The 19,025-nt window shown below is 41.0% G+C and overlaps 1 protein-coding gene across 3 annotated transcripts in view; it reads left to right on the top strand.

Annotated features, from left to right (window-relative positions):
- Positions 1-19,025, top strand: part of PLA2R1 (phospholipase A2 receptor 1) — a 138,918-nt gene that overhangs the window by 18,743 nt on the left and 101,150 nt on the right. For all 3 annotated transcript variants that reach the window (XM_055397383.2, XM_088829692.1, XM_088829691.1), the window contains exons 2-4: positions 167-550; positions 4,614-4,787; positions 17,053-17,226. In XM_055397383.2, coding sequence (XP_055253358.2) covers positions 167-550; positions 4,614-4,787; positions 17,053-17,226 — 732 coding nt within the window. The remainder of the gene's footprint in view (positions 1-166; positions 551-4,613; positions 4,788-17,052; positions 17,227-19,025) is intronic.

Genomic DNA, 19,025 nt, shown 5'->3' with positions numbered 1-19,025 from the left:
ACAAATCAAGCCCTTGTGGACCCTGCCCATCAATTTCAGACCTGTTTGAGATGCAATAGCTGTTGGTGTGACATGTCACAGCTCAGACATGCACGTTGGGATCCCCCTGACATGAGTTAATTATACATGAAGATTCTCTACTATATCTTCTACTTTGCTGTTTCAGATAAAGGAATCTTCATTATCCAAAGTGAGAACCTCGAGAAATGTATTCAAGCCAGCAAATCTACACTGACCCTGGAGAACTGCAAACCACCCAACAAGTACATGCTGTGGAAGTGGGTTTCAAACCACCACCTATTTAACATCGGAGGCAGTGGCTGCCTGGGCCTGAATGTGTCTAGTCCAGAGCAGCCGCTGAGCATATACGAGTGTGATTCAACCCACGTTTCCTTGAAGTGGCGCTGTAACAAGAAGACGATCACTGGCCCACTTCAGTACATGGTCCAGGCGAAGCAGGACAACACACTTGTGGCCTCAAGGAAATATCTCCATAAGTGGGTTTCCTATTTGTCCGGTGGTGGAGGCATTTGTGACTATCTGCACAAAGGTAAAAAATAATTTCAACCAAAGTACACATGAAATGATATATTTAGAGAGGTTGCCCATAAATAAAGGTTTGTAAAATATATGAAAGAGGTACACAGCACCTGGGACCTCAAGGGACTTCTGCTAAATAGGTTTTAGTTGCTTACTTGCTTATTCTAAAAAGATTGCCAGAGTCTTAGAACAGATTTGCTAAATTCTGCTAAAGAAGCAGAACTTTGAATTTAAAGGTATTAGGGGAGAAAACACTTAAATAACTTCGGGAATCAGTGGAAAGGAGAAAGAACAGAAAGATGAGGGAGAGAGAAAATCAAAGTAGAAGGAAAAGATTTTTGAAGTTAAAAGCCTTGTCAGGATAAATATAATAAGAGCCTCTCAGGCTGATGTTTCTTTTATTGCAGAAAGTCAGTTCCATGTATGAAGCATGTGTGCAGGGCACCGCAGTGTCTCCTAAGACCAGGCTGGCATCCGTGTGGTGGGCACGTTACAAGGCATTAAAGGCAGACTGTTGTCAGACGTTATTTGGTGTGTGTCAGGGAGTGGGAGGGGTTTCCCAGGTGGCTCAGTGGTAAAGAATCCACATGTTAACACAGAAGACGCAAGAGACACAGGTTTGATCCCTGGGTTGGGAAGATCCTCTGGAGAAGGAAATGGCAACCCACTCCAGTATTCTTGCCTGGAAATCCCATGGACAGAGGAGCCTGGCAGGCTACAGTCCATGGGGTCGCAAAGAGTGACTAAAGAACATCAACAACAAACAAGGGAGGAGGAAAGCGTGGTTTTGGTGGCAGGTAAGTGGAGGTGTTTTCATTTTCCATAGTTCTGTGATATCTGGGATTTTAAAACAGACAAAGAAAAAGAGACAAAGAAAGCAGCTTAGTTCTGAAATTCTGAAACCTCAAACCTGTTTGTCAGGTTTTGTTTTGTAGCTCTGTTCAGTCATTCATCCATCCATTCACCAGCCTTCACACACTCATGGAACACGGACTGTTTCTGGGCTGGCATCTGATTTACACTTCTCTGTCCATGGGATTTTCCAGGCAAGAGTACTAGAGTGGGTTGCCATTTCCTTCTCCAGAGGATCTTCCCAATCCAGGGATTGAACCTGGGTCTCCCGCACTATAGGCAGATGCTTTACCATCTGAGCCACCAGGGAAATCTTACAAAGGCCGGCGAGACAGGAGTGGTCCCTGCCCTCCTGGTACTTTGTAGAATAATGCTTCAATAAGAGCTTCAATTTCTAAAAACTGTAGGAAGTAGAGAAAGGAGCTCCTAAAATCTTCCTCCTGTACCTACAAGAAATGAGTAAAGAGACACAGAGACAAGAGGAAGCCATTTTTCAGGACTCACTAAAATAAAGCAAGTGCTGCAAACCCACACTCTGAATAATCTCCAGTTCTAAGGAAGAATTTGGCTTTTTGTTTCACGTGAACATTTCAGCCATATACCCACACTCACAATACATGCCGGGGAAGACTAGGTAGAAGGCAGAGAATGTGTCCTGGAATAGCAGCAGTTTCCGAACAGCTCAAACCTCTAGGGCTGGCAATAAGGGGTGAGCTCAGGCTAGTGCCACACCCCAAACTGTATCCTCCCCCCCGCTGTCACCCACCCCCACCCCTCCCAATTGTGAGAGAGGGTGGGAATCTCTACAGTCAGCCCTTTCACTCCAGGACCCACTGACTTAATTGGTGGTGGCCCTGATCCCCTTCTCATCGTAAAGAACCTCCTCTGAATCCATTCTAATGATGTGGATGAAACTGGAGCCTATTATACAGAGTGAAGTAAGCCGGAAAGAAAAACACCAATACAGTATACTAACACATATATATGGAATTTAGAAAGACAGTAACGATAACCCTGTATGCGGGATAGCAAAAAGGACACAGATATAAATAAAGAACAGACTTTTGGACTCTGTGGGAGAAGGCAAGGGTGGGATGATTGGATAGAATAGCATTGAAACATGTGTATTACCATAGGTGAAATAGATCACCAGTCCAAGTTCGATGCATGAAACAGGGCACTCAAAGCCGGTGCATTGGGACAACCCTGAGGAATGGGGTGGGTTCAGGATGAGGGACACATGTACACCTATGGCTGATTCATGTCAATGCATGGCAGAAACCACCACAATATTGTAAAGTAATTAGCCTCCAATTAAAATAAATAAATTAATTTTTAAGAAAAGAAATATTAAAAAAAATAAAAATAAAGGGAAACAGGTTAAATGCCAAAAAAAATAAATAACCTGCCTGCCAACGCAGGGGACATAAGAGACGTGAGTTGAATCCCTGAGTCGGGAAGATCCCCTGGATGGTGGCATAGCAACCCACTCCAGTATTCTTGGCTGGAGACTCCCATGGACAGAGGACCCTGGAGGGTTACAGTCTATGAGTCGCAAAGAGTTGGAGACAACTGAAGCAACTAAGCACACACACACTGATCCCCTTCACTATAGAAAGTCCCAGTTGATTCATGAAAAGTTGTTGCCTCCTGCCTAAGGCCAAGGATGACCAGTGATTGGAATACTCTGAGAAAGCAGCCAGCAGGCCGCTCAGCATGGCCATCTCTCTCCTAGACCACCTTTTTGGGAGCCAGTAGCCGGGCATCCACTTTGCCCTCTCTCTGTGTGCAATCTGTTTGCCACACTGCACCATGTGTATCTTTAAAATTGGAAATCTTATGTGATTTCCCATTCAATACCCTCTGATGACTACCAACTCCCTTCAGAGTAGAAGCTGAAGTCCGCGTCCTGGCAGAGCTGACCTTCTGTGAGCCAACGCTCCAGTGCCTCCCGGTTTCCCTGCCCATTGGGCTTCCCCGTTCTCCCCTGCTGACCCCACATGGTTCTTGATGCAGGTCCCACATTCCTGCTATTCCTTCTGCCAAAACAACTCTTGTCCAGAGGCCTGAATCTCACTTTCCCAAATTCTTATTCAGAGAGGCCTTCACTGACCATTTTATCAAAAATAGTGCCCCTTCAACCCCCACTTGGAGAAGGGAATGGCAACCCACCCTTGTATTCTTGCCTGGAGAATTCCATGGACAGAGGAGCCTGGCAGGCTACAGTCCATGGGGTTGCAAAGAGTCGGACATGACTTAGTGACTAAACCACACCCCCAACCACATACACCCAGTCATTCTGTTCTTATCCTATTTTACTTTTCTTCATGGTTACTTATCACTACTTGAAATTACAAGTTTATCTATATATTTGTTTTCTATTTTTTTCTCCCCACTCAAACAGATGCTCCATATGAAAGGGAAATTTACTCATTTGGTTACTATTACGTCATAATACCCAGTGCTGAACATGTTAAATGTTCAACAGATATCTGTTGAGTGAATAAATTATAAATACTTAACGAAACTCGAGATTCAGATGCTGCTGACTGACATACTTGGGGACTGGAAGATATTTTAAAGTGAAATCTTTAACTATACTCGGTATCTTGTAATAGCTTATACTGGAAAAAGATCTGAAGCTATATACCTGAAACTAAGACAATACTAAAAAGCAATTATACTTAAATACAAATAATAATGATAAATAATTTTTTTCTTCTTATCCATTCACAAATATGTATGCTACTGAAGCAGTGTTGGTCAATCAGTCATGTCTGACGCTTTGCAACCCCATGGATTGTAGCCCACCAGGCTCCTCTGTCCATGGGATTCTCCAGGCGAAGATACTGGAGTGGGTTGCCCTTCCCTTCTTTAGAAGGGATCTTCCTGACCCACGGATCAAACCCGGGTATCCTGCATTACAGGAGGATTCTTTAACGTCTGAGCCACCACGGAAACACTGCAGCAGTGCACCATAGTAAACAAACAAGGAGATGAACATAGGAAACCAGCCACTTATGAGCATTTCCCTGAATGCAGCACTCAGCCTTGCACTTTTCCATACGCTAGACATTGAGGTCTTGAGGGTTAACCGTGGTAAAGTGAGGGCCTTGCCCAGTGTAGATTTTCGGTCAATAAAAAATGCATTTGCACTATGACAGTTTCCAAAGATAAAGTTGCCATACTACTTATTTGACTTTGTCCTCTTTTTCTCTTAGATTTGTACACAATCAAAGGGAATGCCCACGGGACTCCGTGCATGTTTCCCTTCCAGTACAATCAGCAGTGGCATCACGAATGTACCCGGGAAGGGCAGGAAGACAACTTACTGTGGTGTGCCACTACCAGCCGATACGAAAGAGACGAGAAGTGGGGATTTTGCCCAGATCCTAGTAAGAATAAAATCTAGTCGTTCCTGTATGTCACGAATGAATCAAGGATGATTAGAAAGTTATTATATCCAAAGAAAAGCACTGAGATTGATCTACTGAAGTCTGAATAAGCTTGCTGAATCCATTTAACCGGATTTTGATTTTGTTTATTTTTGCCTTGAAAAGACAATTCTGATCTTTATTGCTTTTTTCCCCCTAAGTTCAAAGATGTTAATTAGTCATTCCTCACTAAGGTCTCAGTTTCCTCATCATAAAAATGGAGATAATAACAATACCCATTAGGTTTAATGAGATGATGCAATTAGATGATGTGTCTAAGCCATTTATAGTACCTGGTCAGTCACTTCAGTCACTCAGTTGTGTCTGACTCTTTGTGATTCCATGGACTGCAGCACACCAGGCTCCCCTGTCCATCACCAACTCCCAGAGCTTACTCAAACTTATGTCCATCAAGTAGGTGATGCCATCCAACCAGCTCATCCTCTGTCATTCCCTTCTCCTCCCACCTTCAATCATTCCCAGCATCAGGGTTTGTTCCAATGAGTCGGTTCTTCGAATCAGGTGGCCAAGGTATTGGAGTTTCAGCTTCAGCATGAGTCCTTCCAATGAATATTCAGGACTGATTTTCTTTAGGATTGACTGGTTGAATCTCCTTACAGTCCAAGGGACGCTCAAAAGTCCTCCAACACCACAGTTCAAAAGCATCAATTCTTTGGTGCTCAGCTTTCTTTATAGTCCAACTCTCACATCCATACATGACCACTGTAAAAACCATAGCTTTGACTAGGCGGACCTGTGTTGAGAGTCTCTTGGACTTAAAGGAGATCCAACCAGTCCATCCTAAGGAAGATCAGTCCTGGGTGTTCATTGGAAGGACTGATGTTGGAGCTGAAACTCCAATACTTTGACCAACTGATGTGAAGAGCTGACTCATTTGAAAAGACCCTGATGCTGGGAAAGATTGAGGGCAGGAGGAAAAGGGGACAACAGAAGATGAGATGGTTGTATGGCATCAGCGACTCAATGGACATGAGTTTGTGTAATCTCTGGGAGTTGGTGATAGACAGGGAGGCCTGGCGTGTTGCGGTTCATGGGGTTGCAAAGAGTCGGACACGACTGAGTGACTGAACTGAACTGATGGACCTAACATTCCAGGTTCCTATGCAATATTTTTCTTTACAGCATCAGACTTTACTTCCATCACCAGTCACATTCACAACTGGGTGTTGTTTTGCTTTGGCTCCATCTCTTCATTCTTTCTGGAGTTATTTCTCCACTGATCTCCAGTAGCATATTGGGCACCTACCAACCTGGGGAATTCATCTTTCAGTGTCCTTTTTGCCTTTTCATAACTATTCATGGTGTTCTCAAGGCAAGAATACTGAAGTGGTTTCCTTTTCCTTCTCCAGTGGACCACAGTTTGTCAGAACTCTCCACCATAACCTTTCTGTTTTGAGTGGCCCTACACGGCATGGCTCATTGAGTTAGACAAGGCTGTGGTCCATGTGATCAGATTGATTAGATAATGCATCTAAGCCACTTATCATAGTACCTGGTACTCACCAGGATTACCACCACCGTCACCATGTCACCATTAGGTCTAACATCCTTTCATCATGTCTTCTGAATCAATGATCCTTCCTCTTTATTGTCTTTGCCACCAGCACTAAATTAAGCATAGTGTTAGGACTTAGATCCCTCTCTCCAAAGAACTTGACCCAGATGGAATACAGGACAGACAGATTTGCTTCCTGCCTGGAAATGCAGACTACATTTGATAAGACGCTCTAGAATCATATAGCTTAAAATGTAGATCCTTGTCCAGTCCTGGAGATGCAATGAGCATTTGCATTTTTGACAAATGGCACAGGTGATCCTGTGGCCAATATTTCTTCATCAGAAAATTCACAACATGCAAGTAATTCCACATAACATCTATATACAGGGGCAATATTAAGACATTTAGCCCATTTGGTATGGGCTATTGGCCAATTGAAGGAGAAGGAAATGGCAACCCACTCCAGTGTTCTTGCCTGGAGAATCCCAGGGACGGGGGAGCCTGGTGGGCTTCCGTCTATGGGGTCACACAGAGTCGGACACGACTGAAGTGACTTAGCAGTAGCAGCAGCATTGGCCAATTGAAGTGGAGACCTTAATGTGGAGGCTTGGAGTCCTGGACAACCACTACTGGTATTAGCCCCTTATCTGCTGTAATGTGAGGGGATGCTGAGGCAGCAAGAGGCACTTGATGAGCTCAGGAGAGCAGCTCTTCACCAATTAGCATGAAAGAATTTCATTATTTATTAACTGTCAGATCATTAGCCTTCTCTCTCTGAATGTGAGTGTCTGTGTGGAGGAATATGTGCATGTAATCCCTACACTCCTTAGATCCTTGAGTCTAATGTCACATTTTTCACATCATCTTCTCTTTCCATTTCCATCTCTAATAGATGTCATTATTAAATGAACAGAGCCCTGGTTTGAGTCCCCTGAGTCATACAGCAAATTCCCACTGGCTGTCTATTTTAGATAAGTTAGTGTATCTGTTTCCATGCTACTCTTTCCATTAGTGGGAAGAAGGCTCAAGAGGGAGGGGATATATGTATATGGATGATTATCTATGTTGATGTATGGCAGAAACCAGCACAATATTGCAACTCAAACATCTTACAATAAATTTTTTTAGGAAAGTAAATAAAACAAATATTAATAAAAGTAACATGTATTTTACATAGCCCTAATACTATTTTTTAAACTATACTAGTCTCCTTGACATTCTCCAAAGAGCACTGTCACCATCCTCTGTCACTTTTAGCCGATTATGGTTTCCCAGGTGGAAGCCTGGATTTAGTGGTGCCCAGGGCTTTTAGATCCCTGGACTATCTATTTGTTCAGCTTCATACAGTTCAGAAACATCCTGCACTTGACAGCCTGCCAGATTCCAACTCTCTTGCCCTTTACAAAACCAGCAGAGAGAATGTTTATTTGTACAGTGCTAAATTACAGCTCCAATTTTCTTCCTTTCTTTTACTTTTGGTTCCTGGTGCCAAACAGAACTCAAAATAATGTGCCAGAGACTAGAATCTGAGCACACTGATTGCTTTTACCATGGGGTCAGGAAGTGGACAGGACACAGAGATTAAAGCAAAGATTCATACTACTGTATCTCATCGTTCTTATTCAGAAATTTTTTACTATATCAATGTAGAATGATGCCTTTATTTTCAAAAAGTTGATTGTAAGTGAACACAGTGTAAATTTAGTCCTAATAAACACACACTAAAACACACTAGCAGGGAGGGATGTGATAAAACTTCTGTTGCTGTAGATCTTCAGGAACAAGGATGACATAAAGGAATCTCTCTGGTTTTATTTAGAGATGATTCTGAGTCATACTATGTCTGTCCTGATTGTATGTCTTACACAGTTGGAGAGTCAGGCTTAGTTAGTTTGAGATATTTTTAGGATACCAGCCTTTGGGTGAAGGCTTCCCCAGTGGCTCAGCATTAAAGAATCTGTCTGCAGTGCAGGAGACACAGGAGACACAAGTTTGATCCCTGGGTCAGGAAGATCCCCAGGAGGAGGAAATGGCAACCCACTCCAGTATTCTTGCCTGGAAAATCCCATGGATGGAGGAGCCTGGCAGGCTCATTGCTCTGGAACCTCATTCACCTGATACAGTTCTTATCAGTAATTTGAATGACAGAGAAGATTGGTACCAATTTAGATGTATGACTGCCAACCTCTGCTTCGTCAGCAGTATTAGTATATCTCTCTTCTCAAGTTTCTCTCTCACTCTCCACAGGGCCATATAAATCTTTCTTCTCCCCTGACTTTCTAACCTTGCCCTACATTCTCCTTCCAAACTCTTAAGAGCCAACTTCAAAGAAAATAGGATCCCTTAGAGGGGAAGTTTTGACAACTTCCTGCTCATAGGCCCGCTCTTTAAGCCTACTGTGGTTTGGATCAATCTCTGTTTTCTCCCTCCCAAGCAATAATGGTCCTCCTCCTACCAAGGACAAATCTCCCCACCTGGACTCTGGAGCCTCCCATCCAATCTTCTCCAACTTTATCTCAGTGTTTCTCAAAGCATGGTCCCTGTTCCAGATTGGAAAGGGAGATGTAAAAGTATCTCTCTTTGCAGATGTCATGACCTCAGATATATAAAATTCTAAAGAATCCATTAAAAAACTACTATAAATAATAAACTCATTCACAGGATACAAGATCCATATACAAAAATCAATTGTACTTTAATACAGTAGCAATGAATAATCTATAAATTAGATTAAGAAAACAAATAGAAAAAAGAGAGAGAAGTCCATTTATCCTAACATCCAAATGAATAAAATACTTAGGAAAAATTTAACAAATGACATGAAAAACTTACATCTAAAAACTACAAAACATTGAAAGAAATTAAAGAAAATTCAATAAATGGAAATACACCCCATGTTCATGTGATCAGAAGGTTTTTTATTGGTAAGATGGCACTACTACAGCAATCTCTATCAAATCCTAGCTGACTCCTTTGCAGAAATTGACAGACTCTTCCTAAGATTCACATGGAAATTCGAAGGACCCAGAAGAGCCAAAATAATAATGAAAAAGAAGGAAAAAGTTGGAAGACTTAGATTTCTCAATTTCAAAACTTATGGAAAGCAACACTAATCAAGAAAATCAAGACAATTGTCAAAATGGAATAAAACTGAGAGACCCACACTTATGATTAATTGATTTCTGACAAGGATGCCAAGACAATTCAATGGGGAAAGAATAATCTTTTCAAAAAATGGTACAGGGAAACTGGATATTCACATTCAAAAGAATAAAATTGAACTTCTGTCTATCACCATATAAAAAACTAACTCAAGATAGATTTTGAAAACTAAGACTAGAAGAATCAGTCAGTCAGTTCAGTCATGTCTGACTCTTTGTGACCCCATGGACTACAGCACGCCAGGCTGCCCTGTCCATCACCAACTCCTGGAGCTTACTCACTCATTTTTAGAAGAATACATAGGGGGTAAAGTTTCATGAATTCTTAGATAAATCTGACATCAAAATGAAAGCAACAAAAGAAAAAAATAGATAAATTTAACTTCATCAAAATTAAAAATTCTGTGTTTCAAAGGACGCAATCAAGAATGTGAAAATACAACCCACGAAACAGGATAAAATATTTGCAAAGCAGATATCTAATAAAGGACCTATATCTAGAATATATAAAGAAAGCTTATAACTCAATAAAAAGACAAAAGTCCCAATTCCCTGGTGGCTCAGAGGTTAAAGCGTCTGCCTCCAATGCAGGAGACCCGGGTTCGATCCCTGGGTCAGGAAGCTCCCCTAGAGAAGGAAATGGTAACCCACTCCAGTATTCTTGCCTGGAGAATCCCATGGACGGAGAAGCCTGGTAGGCTACAGTCCATGGGGTCGCAAAGAGTCGGACACGACTGAGCGACTAAATGGAAGGGACCGGAATGGAAAATTGTCTGAATAGACATTTCTCAAAAAAAAAAAAAAATTGACAAATGGCCAATAACCAATGAAAAGCACTCAGTATCATGAGCCATTAGGGAAATTAAAGCAAAAACCTCAGTGAGATACCACTTTACATCTCACAGGATGGCTACAATCGAAAAGACAGACTAAAACAACAAGTACTGATAAGGATATAGAGAAATTGGAACTCTCATACACTGCTGGAAGGATTGTAAAAGGATACAGCTGCTTTGGAACACAGTCTGTCAGTTCCTTAAAAGGGTAGATATTGGGTTACCATATGGCCTGCAATTCTCCTAGCTAATTATCCAGGAGAAATGAAAACACATGCCCACACAAAAACTTGCGCACAAATGCTTATAACAACATTATTTATAATAGCCAAAAAATAGACACAACCCAATGTCTATCTACTGATGAATACATTAATAACACATAGTATACCCATACAATGGGATATTATTGGGCTATATAAAGAAATGAAGTACTGGTACATGCTACAACATGGATGACCCTAGGACACATTATGCTAAGAACCAAGTCACAAAAAGATCACACAGTATAATTCCATTTATGTGAAATTTTTAAAATAAGCCAATCTATAGAGACAGAAACTAGTTTAGTGGTTGTCTCGGGTTGGGAGTAGGGGTGAGGACTGAGGAAAAAGTGGGGAGTGATTGCTAATGGATACTGGGTTTCTACAAAAGTGTTCTAAACTTGATTGTGGTGATGGCTGCACAATGTTTTGAATATACTAAAAACCATTGAACTATATACTTTAAATGGCATGTTATATGGCATGTTAATTGTATCTCAGCAAAACTTTTTTTTTTTTAAAGAGTAAATGGGAGATGAGAAATTGGAGACAGCCATGTATGACACTATGTGATTAACAGGGATAGAGAAAAGGCAGAGACTGGGATGGGGAAGCCAAGGGAAGGAGTTTTTTTGTTTCTTGTTTTTTAAGGGTGAGAGACACTAAGTCATCTCTGAGTGCATCTGCAAATGATCAAAGAGAAAGAGGTTGAAGATGCAGGAAAGTGAAACAATTGGTGAAGTAAACATGGTCTCTCAGAAGGCAGAAGAAAGTAGGGTCCAGATCCTAGAGGGATGGACTGGCCTTTTATGGATGTAAAAACAGCTTCTCTGTAGGAGAGAATAAAGAGAGCATAGTACAAGTCCAAGAAGGTTGATGGATTAAGTGATGAGGAATATGAGGAGTGACCAGTCCAGAGCTGTGGGCTTGGAAGAGGGGAAGAAGGCATGAGAAGTTTGGACAACAGGAAAGGTGTGAAATGAACACAGTGGCTGCGGGGAGAGCAAGCTTACTAGAGAAAACTGGTCAAGTTTCCAGGAAGTATCAGGGGTGGTTGATAATGAATCAATCAGATGACTTTTCTTGGCAGTGCTCATCAGTTGGGTGCAGGCACAGAGCAGCCAAATGATTGGGTTAATCTGCTGAAACAGGTTCCAGAAAGTCACTAATGACTCACTCCTCATTGTACTCCAGGATTCGACAATAAGTAACAAAACTGACACCATCGCTTTCCTTGGGTTTCTGGGGCCCATGCCTACTAGTTTCCTTCTTTCTTTTGTGGCCAACGCTTCTCATCTTCCTTTGATATCATAGTCTCTTTACCAAACTATCTTTAGGCAGTGATGGGGAATAACATGAAAAAGATGGAACATGGTAGCTGCTTTCCTGATACTTAATTTTATCAGGAAAAACAGACAATCCATAAGCAATCACATAATGCATCGTTTAATTTCAACTGTGATCAGGGCTACCAAGGAGCATGTAAGGCACTGGGAGCAGGAAGTCCTGACTTGGTTTCCTATCCCTTTTACAGGAGATTTACTACCAACACACTTTGCAGGGAATAGATATTCACTAACTATGTGCTGAGTATAGGAAAGACCAAAGAGAGAGAAAATAGGAACTTTGTAGCTTGGAGTTGCTCTAACAGTATGTGTTTTTTTTGTTTGTTTGCTTTGTAAGAATTCAACCATTTTTTAAAGTGGCAAGAAAGAGAACACCTGGGACAATTACAAAGCTGTATCCTTAGGGAAGACAAAAAAAGATTGGAGGGACTGATGCTAAAGCTGAAACTGCAATACTTTGGCCACCTCATGTGATGAGTTGACTCACTGGAAAAGACTCTGATGCTGGGAAAGGTTGGGGGCGGGAGGAGAAGGGGACGACGGAGAATGAGATGGCTGGATGGCATCACCGACTCTGTGGACATGAGTTTGAGTGAACTCCGGGAGTTGGTGATGGACAGGGCGGCCTGGTGTGCTGTGATTCATGGGGTTGCGGAGAGTCGGACACGACTGAGCGACTGAACTGAACTGAATTGAACTGAACAGAGGAGAAATGGCTGCATCTCAGTCATAATCTATAATAAAATCAGTATTGACTTGAATACACTTCAGTTCATTAGAAGAGAGGTGTGTTTTGAAAGGGGAAAAAATCACCTATTTATAGCATCTTGCAAAAGACTTTTGGCAATCTTTCTTCAAATAATAGGAGCTACAAAGATATATATGACATAGTTGTTTCTTTCAAGGAACTCATAATTCAGTGACAGAAGAGATGATATAAAGACAACCAAAGATGCAAAGACATATAATGGTTTACATTAGAATTTTTGGAGAAAAAGTAAGAGTACCGGCCTTCAATCTTGTTTTCTCAGTGGCTTGAAAATAAAAATTAGTTATGAAGAAAGCAAGAGGATTAACAGTAAACACATGCAGATGTCTCATGCCAAGATCAGAACCTCTGGCAGGAGGGGTTCCGGGGAGTAGTCTCAGAGGCCAAGATGAACCTGCAGGAGGTCTCATGGGGAGCAGTCTCGGGCTCGATACATCTGGAAAGGAAAGGAAGAAAGCAGGATTGCTCAGGACTGTGATGCAGGACTGGCGACCCCCACATTGACCCACAAGGAGTTCTCAAGCTATATTTGGCCCTGGTTGGGGTGAGAGGAGGGGTCTTACAACTCTGTGGTGACCATCATGGTTTGCAAGCTGTTCTTGAGAAGGGAGAGTGACATTGGGCAATGAGCCTCGTCAGTCAAGGCAATCGTTGAAGGAGAGGTGTCTGTTGGCAGGTGGGGAAATAAAACTTGGTCTTGAAGGGAGATCAGAAGAGCACGTCAGAGTGCCCACGCCCAGGGTGGCACTTTCATTCCATTTGTTACCATAAGATCCTCAAATAAGATTCATGGAGTGATACGCAAGCCATCCAGAGGAGCAAAGAGAGGACTGACTGCATAGAAGTATACATTCTTATATTTAGTTCAGACCAAATTTCAATGACAAATGGACTGACTTGTTAGAAGATCAGGGGCATCTGTTGCAAACATTTGGGACATTCCTTTTGATTAACCTTAAGAATTAGCACAGATAATACCAAGCCAAGGGAAAACTAACAAAACTGAGCTGCGCAATTTGTAGCACAGACAGGATCACCTGCAAGCCTTTAACTTAACTGCTTAATGTATCGAATTCAGGCTCTGATGTACGGAATTCAGGTTTCTGCAAAAGGCTGTGTTTACATAGCTCACTCCATGTGCTGTTGAAAGGGCAGGACCTTTCCTTGCCAATTTTTGGCAAAAATGGGAACAAGATCTACTGAAGTGTCATCAGGTCTTTTCTTATCCTGACATGGCTTATCCTGGAAGCTCATAGTTAGGACTCATTATCGAATCTTTCCCCAAGGCAGGAGACAAGAGGCAAGTACTGTGTACCCAGATCTCTCCTTTGACATTCTCTGCAGTCTCCTCTTCTGACCTCCTATCATCTTCCAGTAGCCAGGGGCTATTTGTACCTGCTGTTCTTAGGAAGTGCTTCAGATGTTTTCTTTCAAGCCTGTGTTTCCTAGTATTTACACTGTGGACCATCTACATTAGAATGTGGACCATCTGCATCAGCAATATGTTTGAAAGTCAGGTTTCTAAATCCCACCCCAGACCTACCAATTCAGAATCACTGAGAACGAGAACCAGGAATCTGTGGTGTTTTCAGAAGTCTGCTAAATGATTTTCATGCACAATGAAGCACCCCCCTGCTCCTTTCTTATGGACTCAGCTCTCACACAGGATGAATAGGGCTAAAATGAAGTCTGATAATGCTTAGCATGTTGTCCCATCTCACAGATGGCGTAGCTTTTTAACTGGAAATGGTCTCTAAGGACTCAGACTCAATGTGGAAATTTCAAACATCAGAGCAAGATGATTACTGGAAGCATCCTCCTTCCCTTCTTTCTTCTCCTTTCCTACACATTTTCCTTGGTGATATAGACTTGTCTTCTGCCCTCCTTCAATCTTGGATCCTTCTATAAATACATGTGTAGGTCAGGGAACTCGGTAGACAATCTCAGATTTAATATATTTGTGTTTAATAACTTCTCATTCACTAACTCCGTACTGGGGGAGGCACATTGCAACCAGACATGAAAACAAACTTCTGCATTCCCAAGGGAGCCATCTAACTAAGCATTGTGTCAAAAAGAAAGCAAACAAAAAAGATTTCATATTGTCAAATAAGTTTGAAGTATAGTGAATTAAAAACAAACCTTTTCTTTACTAGAGAACTTCTCAGAGCCTTTTTTTTTTTTTTAATAATAATAAAACACCCTTCTTGTGAGCTTACTATGTCTCAGATATGGTGCTAAGAGCATTTATACTTTTTGTTATATATATAACCCTCACAACAACTCTGTAAATTAGATACAATTATATCCATTTTTTAGATGAGAACACAGAGACTCAGGAAAGCCAGGAAATCACAACCTCAGTAGGTGCAGAACTGAGATTTGACCCCAGATCTCTTTGTCTCCGAAACTGCTCCTTTACCACATGGTTACATAAATAAAACATTCATTTTATAAAATATTCAGCCAAAATAGATATGAATGACTTTGAAAGCACAAGTTCCCCATAATGAAACCATCTGGAGATAACCATTGTTAACAGATTTGTGTAAATCCTTCTGTTCATATATAAACATATTTATATAAGCACATATACACATGGGCTGAATACTATACACTGTGTTCATCATCTGAAATTTGTTTCACTTTGCAGCACACCACAGCACACACTTCTTCCCATCTTAGTATGATTTATCTCACTTCTCCCCTCACTCCCCCAGCATATAAGATATTATGTATATTTATACACCCTCCCCCGACAAGGAAGCCATGAAGGCTTGACTAAGGTTAGGAGTAGAGCCTGAGGATTCTTGAACAAGTGACTTGTTGAAATTGCACTCCTAGGAGAAGGGAAGTGACAAAAGCAGGACTGGGCAGAGCACATTGCTCAGTAAGGAAGTGGGTTCCAGAGCATACATTAATTGCCCTATAGAGATCATCTCAGCTTTAGCAGGGGGGCTGTTGCAGCCTCTACGCACCAGGGCAGTTCTCTGCAGAGGTGGCCATTGTGAGCTGTTAGTCACTGATAAAGGTTGTCCAGGCAGCATCCCCCGTAAGACGGGTTCCCTGTTTTCATAATCTGACACCTCACTGCAGCAAACATCCTTGTATGAATATCCTTGGGCGTATTTATTCAACTTTTCTCCCCAAGGATGAATGCTATTTGGAGCAGACCCCGGGCTAGATCTCATTCTAGTCCCCCACCAGGCGTAGTTCGGCCTCTACGCAGGCTCCTTGGAGAGACCTCAGAGCCTTTAATATGCTAGTGTACATTATGAATTCCCCAGAGGAGGTTACATATGCACTACATCCCAGCTTCTCTTGGGGAGCTCTTGAAATTGTAATTCTCTGTGGATTGCACTTTGGGAAATATTGTTCTATATTTTAGCAGATTGCCTGACCATAAGTTATACTCTTGCTGTTGCACGGTTCACAGTGTCTACATTCGGAAAATTTTTGGCTGAGTTTGATTTCAGGTATTTACTGTGACTGCTTAGGTTCACTTTGGGGTTTGATTTAAAATTTCATCAAAAGTACTTTTACTTTCATTTTTAGTCATTTTAAGAAACTTGATTTCAGATCCATGTTTCATACTTTATTAAATTTACTTTTAAGCAAACTGCTAGGCCAATGTTTTGCAAGTGGATTTTGTTTCTCCTCCTTTTGATTGAAAGAATTTTAAAACATTTATTAAAAATTGAATTGTTAGTGGAGAACAGAGGAGCCTAGCAGTCCATGGTGTCTCAAAGATTCAGACACCACTTGCGACTGAACAACGGAAGTTGATTTACAGTGAAAGAACTTTCTAAAACTAAATATCAATGTTCCTGCTCTCAGTGTTTATTTGAAAACTTCTGTTCATTAGAGACTCCTATTTCTACTTCATCCCTCTTAGTCTGTCTAGTGTTTTGGTATTTGCAGGGAAAAGCCTCCTGAAAGAGCATTTGCATCTATCTTAAATAAATATTTCAATTCATACAGTTTTCAGTATAAAGTTCTCTCTGCTTTTTAAAGAATTTAGATGTTATTTTCACAAATACTTCACTTATATTTACTTCTCTTAAAAATGGCTACTATCATTTTCCCAGAAAGGGTCAGAGCTTCTTTATTGATAATATATTGAATTTCCTTTAAATCTTGAACAAGTTTTACCATAAAGTGCCAATGGGAAAACAATACAGATATTTGTCATAAAGACCTAATCAAGAATAGATAAGAGCACTGGAGTTTTAGGAATTGCAAGTTGGAATCATGCCATTCAAATTAATCTCAGAAGTATATTACTGTATAAATAAAATAAGGTTATAAAGTTCTGACAGATTTTGTTTTCAGCATCCACAGAGGTGGGCTGCGATGCTGTCTGGGAGAAGGAACTCCATTCACGTGTTTGCTACCAATTTAACCTGCTTTCCTCCCTGTCCTGGAGTGAGGCTCATTCTTCGTGCCAAATGCAAGGAGGTGCTTTGTTAAGTATTGCAGATGAGACTGAAGAAAATTTCATAAGGAGTAAGTAGGTGTAAAATGCACATTGATGTTGGTACAATTAAAATGACGTTGTTTACAATTATGTCCGTGTATGCCAAGATGCCTTCTAGAAAAAACAAAGTCCCTTGGAAAATATTCATTTATGAACATGGTCCAAAGTCATACCCAGAATTTTAACCTGAACCCTGGGCCATTCCATTTGACACCTGGCCATGTCTCTCTTGTTTTTTCCACCTCGGAAAAGACAAGCTGAAGTCACAGCAAGGGACCTAGGAGAATCTGCAGCTCTAACAAGTGAATATGGGAGACTTCTGAAGTTAAGCCTGAATTCCTCCTTTGGTGGAGATATTAGCCATTCTGTTCTCGTTAATAAATATCAGCTGTTTACTAATTAAACAAAATCTTACCTGTCTGTCACTATGTGCAGTATGTAGTAGGCTTTCCGGTGAATGCCAAAGAACTTAAAATTTGATTGGAAAAGCAAAAGTACACACACGGTAACTAACACTATAAAATAATAACATAAACTGTCAAAAGAGTGCTAATGAGCTAGGTCTTGTTTTTTTACTTCTCACCTAAACTCTCTTCTCTTTTATAGATTAAATGTAGATATTTACATAGAGCAATTTCAATTTTTTGGAAACATTTGAAAGTGTCACAAAATTAGCCACTTTCATTAAAAGTTACTGACGTTTTTTCAAATTATATTGCACATATTTATTCTAGAATAACAATAATAAAATTATTCTAGTATAATTTTAAAAGTTCAAGTATAGAGAAAGAAAAACAAAAGAAAAATCTCTCACAGTTCCACAATCCAAAGATAGCCATGTTTTATTTTTTTTCCCACAAAAAACTCACATAAATGCAGGTATGCATGCATCCGTAGTATCTATGGAAAATGACATTGAATGAAAACCTGAGGCAGTTGTGCAGAGGTTAGGAGCTGGGATCAAAGAGCCACCTGTGTGGGTTTAAATCCACCTCCATCACTTACTAGCAGGGCTAAAGAGATAACTTAACCTCTCTGTGCCTCAACTTCTCCCCTCTGTCAAATAAAAATAACAACAATGCCTACTTTTTGGCAGTGTGGATTACATGCTATAGTGCAGGCAAAATTTAAGAAAAGTGTCTGGTCCACGTAACAAACACTCAGTGTGTATTGACCACTCAACAGTAACTACGGGTACAAATGCTTATGTAATTTATGTGTATAATGAACATCTGTCCCTGTCTAGAAATAAAGATCTACATCATAAGTTTCAGTGGTTACATAGTGACACAGGTTAGTGATAATATATTTAGTTAATCTCCAGTATTAGATAGGGATAGGTGGATAAAATTCTTTGTTTTTATTTATTTCTTTATCACTATTGAAAACCATCCCTGCACATACCTTTGTGCATAGATCCCCAATTATTTCTCTGTAAGTTTTTAGTAGTGGCTTCACTGGGTGGAAGGGGAAAGCACATTTTAAGGCTTTTGAAAGTCATTAATAAAAGACTCTGATGATGGGAAAGGTTGGGGGCGGGAGGAGAAGGGGACGACGGAGAATGAGATGGCTGGATGGCATCACCGACTCTGTGGACATGAGTTTGAGTGTACTCCGGGAGTTGGTGATGGACAGGGAGGCCTGGCGTGCTGTGATTCATGGGGTCGCGGAGAGTCGGACACGACTGAGCGACTGAACTGAACTGAACTGAATACCTTCCAGAAGAATTGTAACAGATGCATGAACAGTATATATTGGCCGCTTTCCCCACAGACATGCAAAAGTGGGAAACTATCATTGAAACTCAATTTGAGTGAGTCATATTGCA

This window comes from Moschus berezovskii, chromosome 2, assembly GCF_049115385.1.
Source record: "Moschus berezovskii isolate FMDL1 chromosome 2, NW_MosBer_1.0, whole genome shotgun sequence".
In the NCBI taxonomy this organism is placed as follows: domain Eukaryota; kingdom Metazoa; phylum Chordata; class Mammalia; order Artiodactyla; family Moschidae; genus Moschus; species Moschus berezovskii.
Note: the sequence above shows the minus strand (reverse complement) of the source record. Positions and strands in the feature narration are given on the sequence as shown.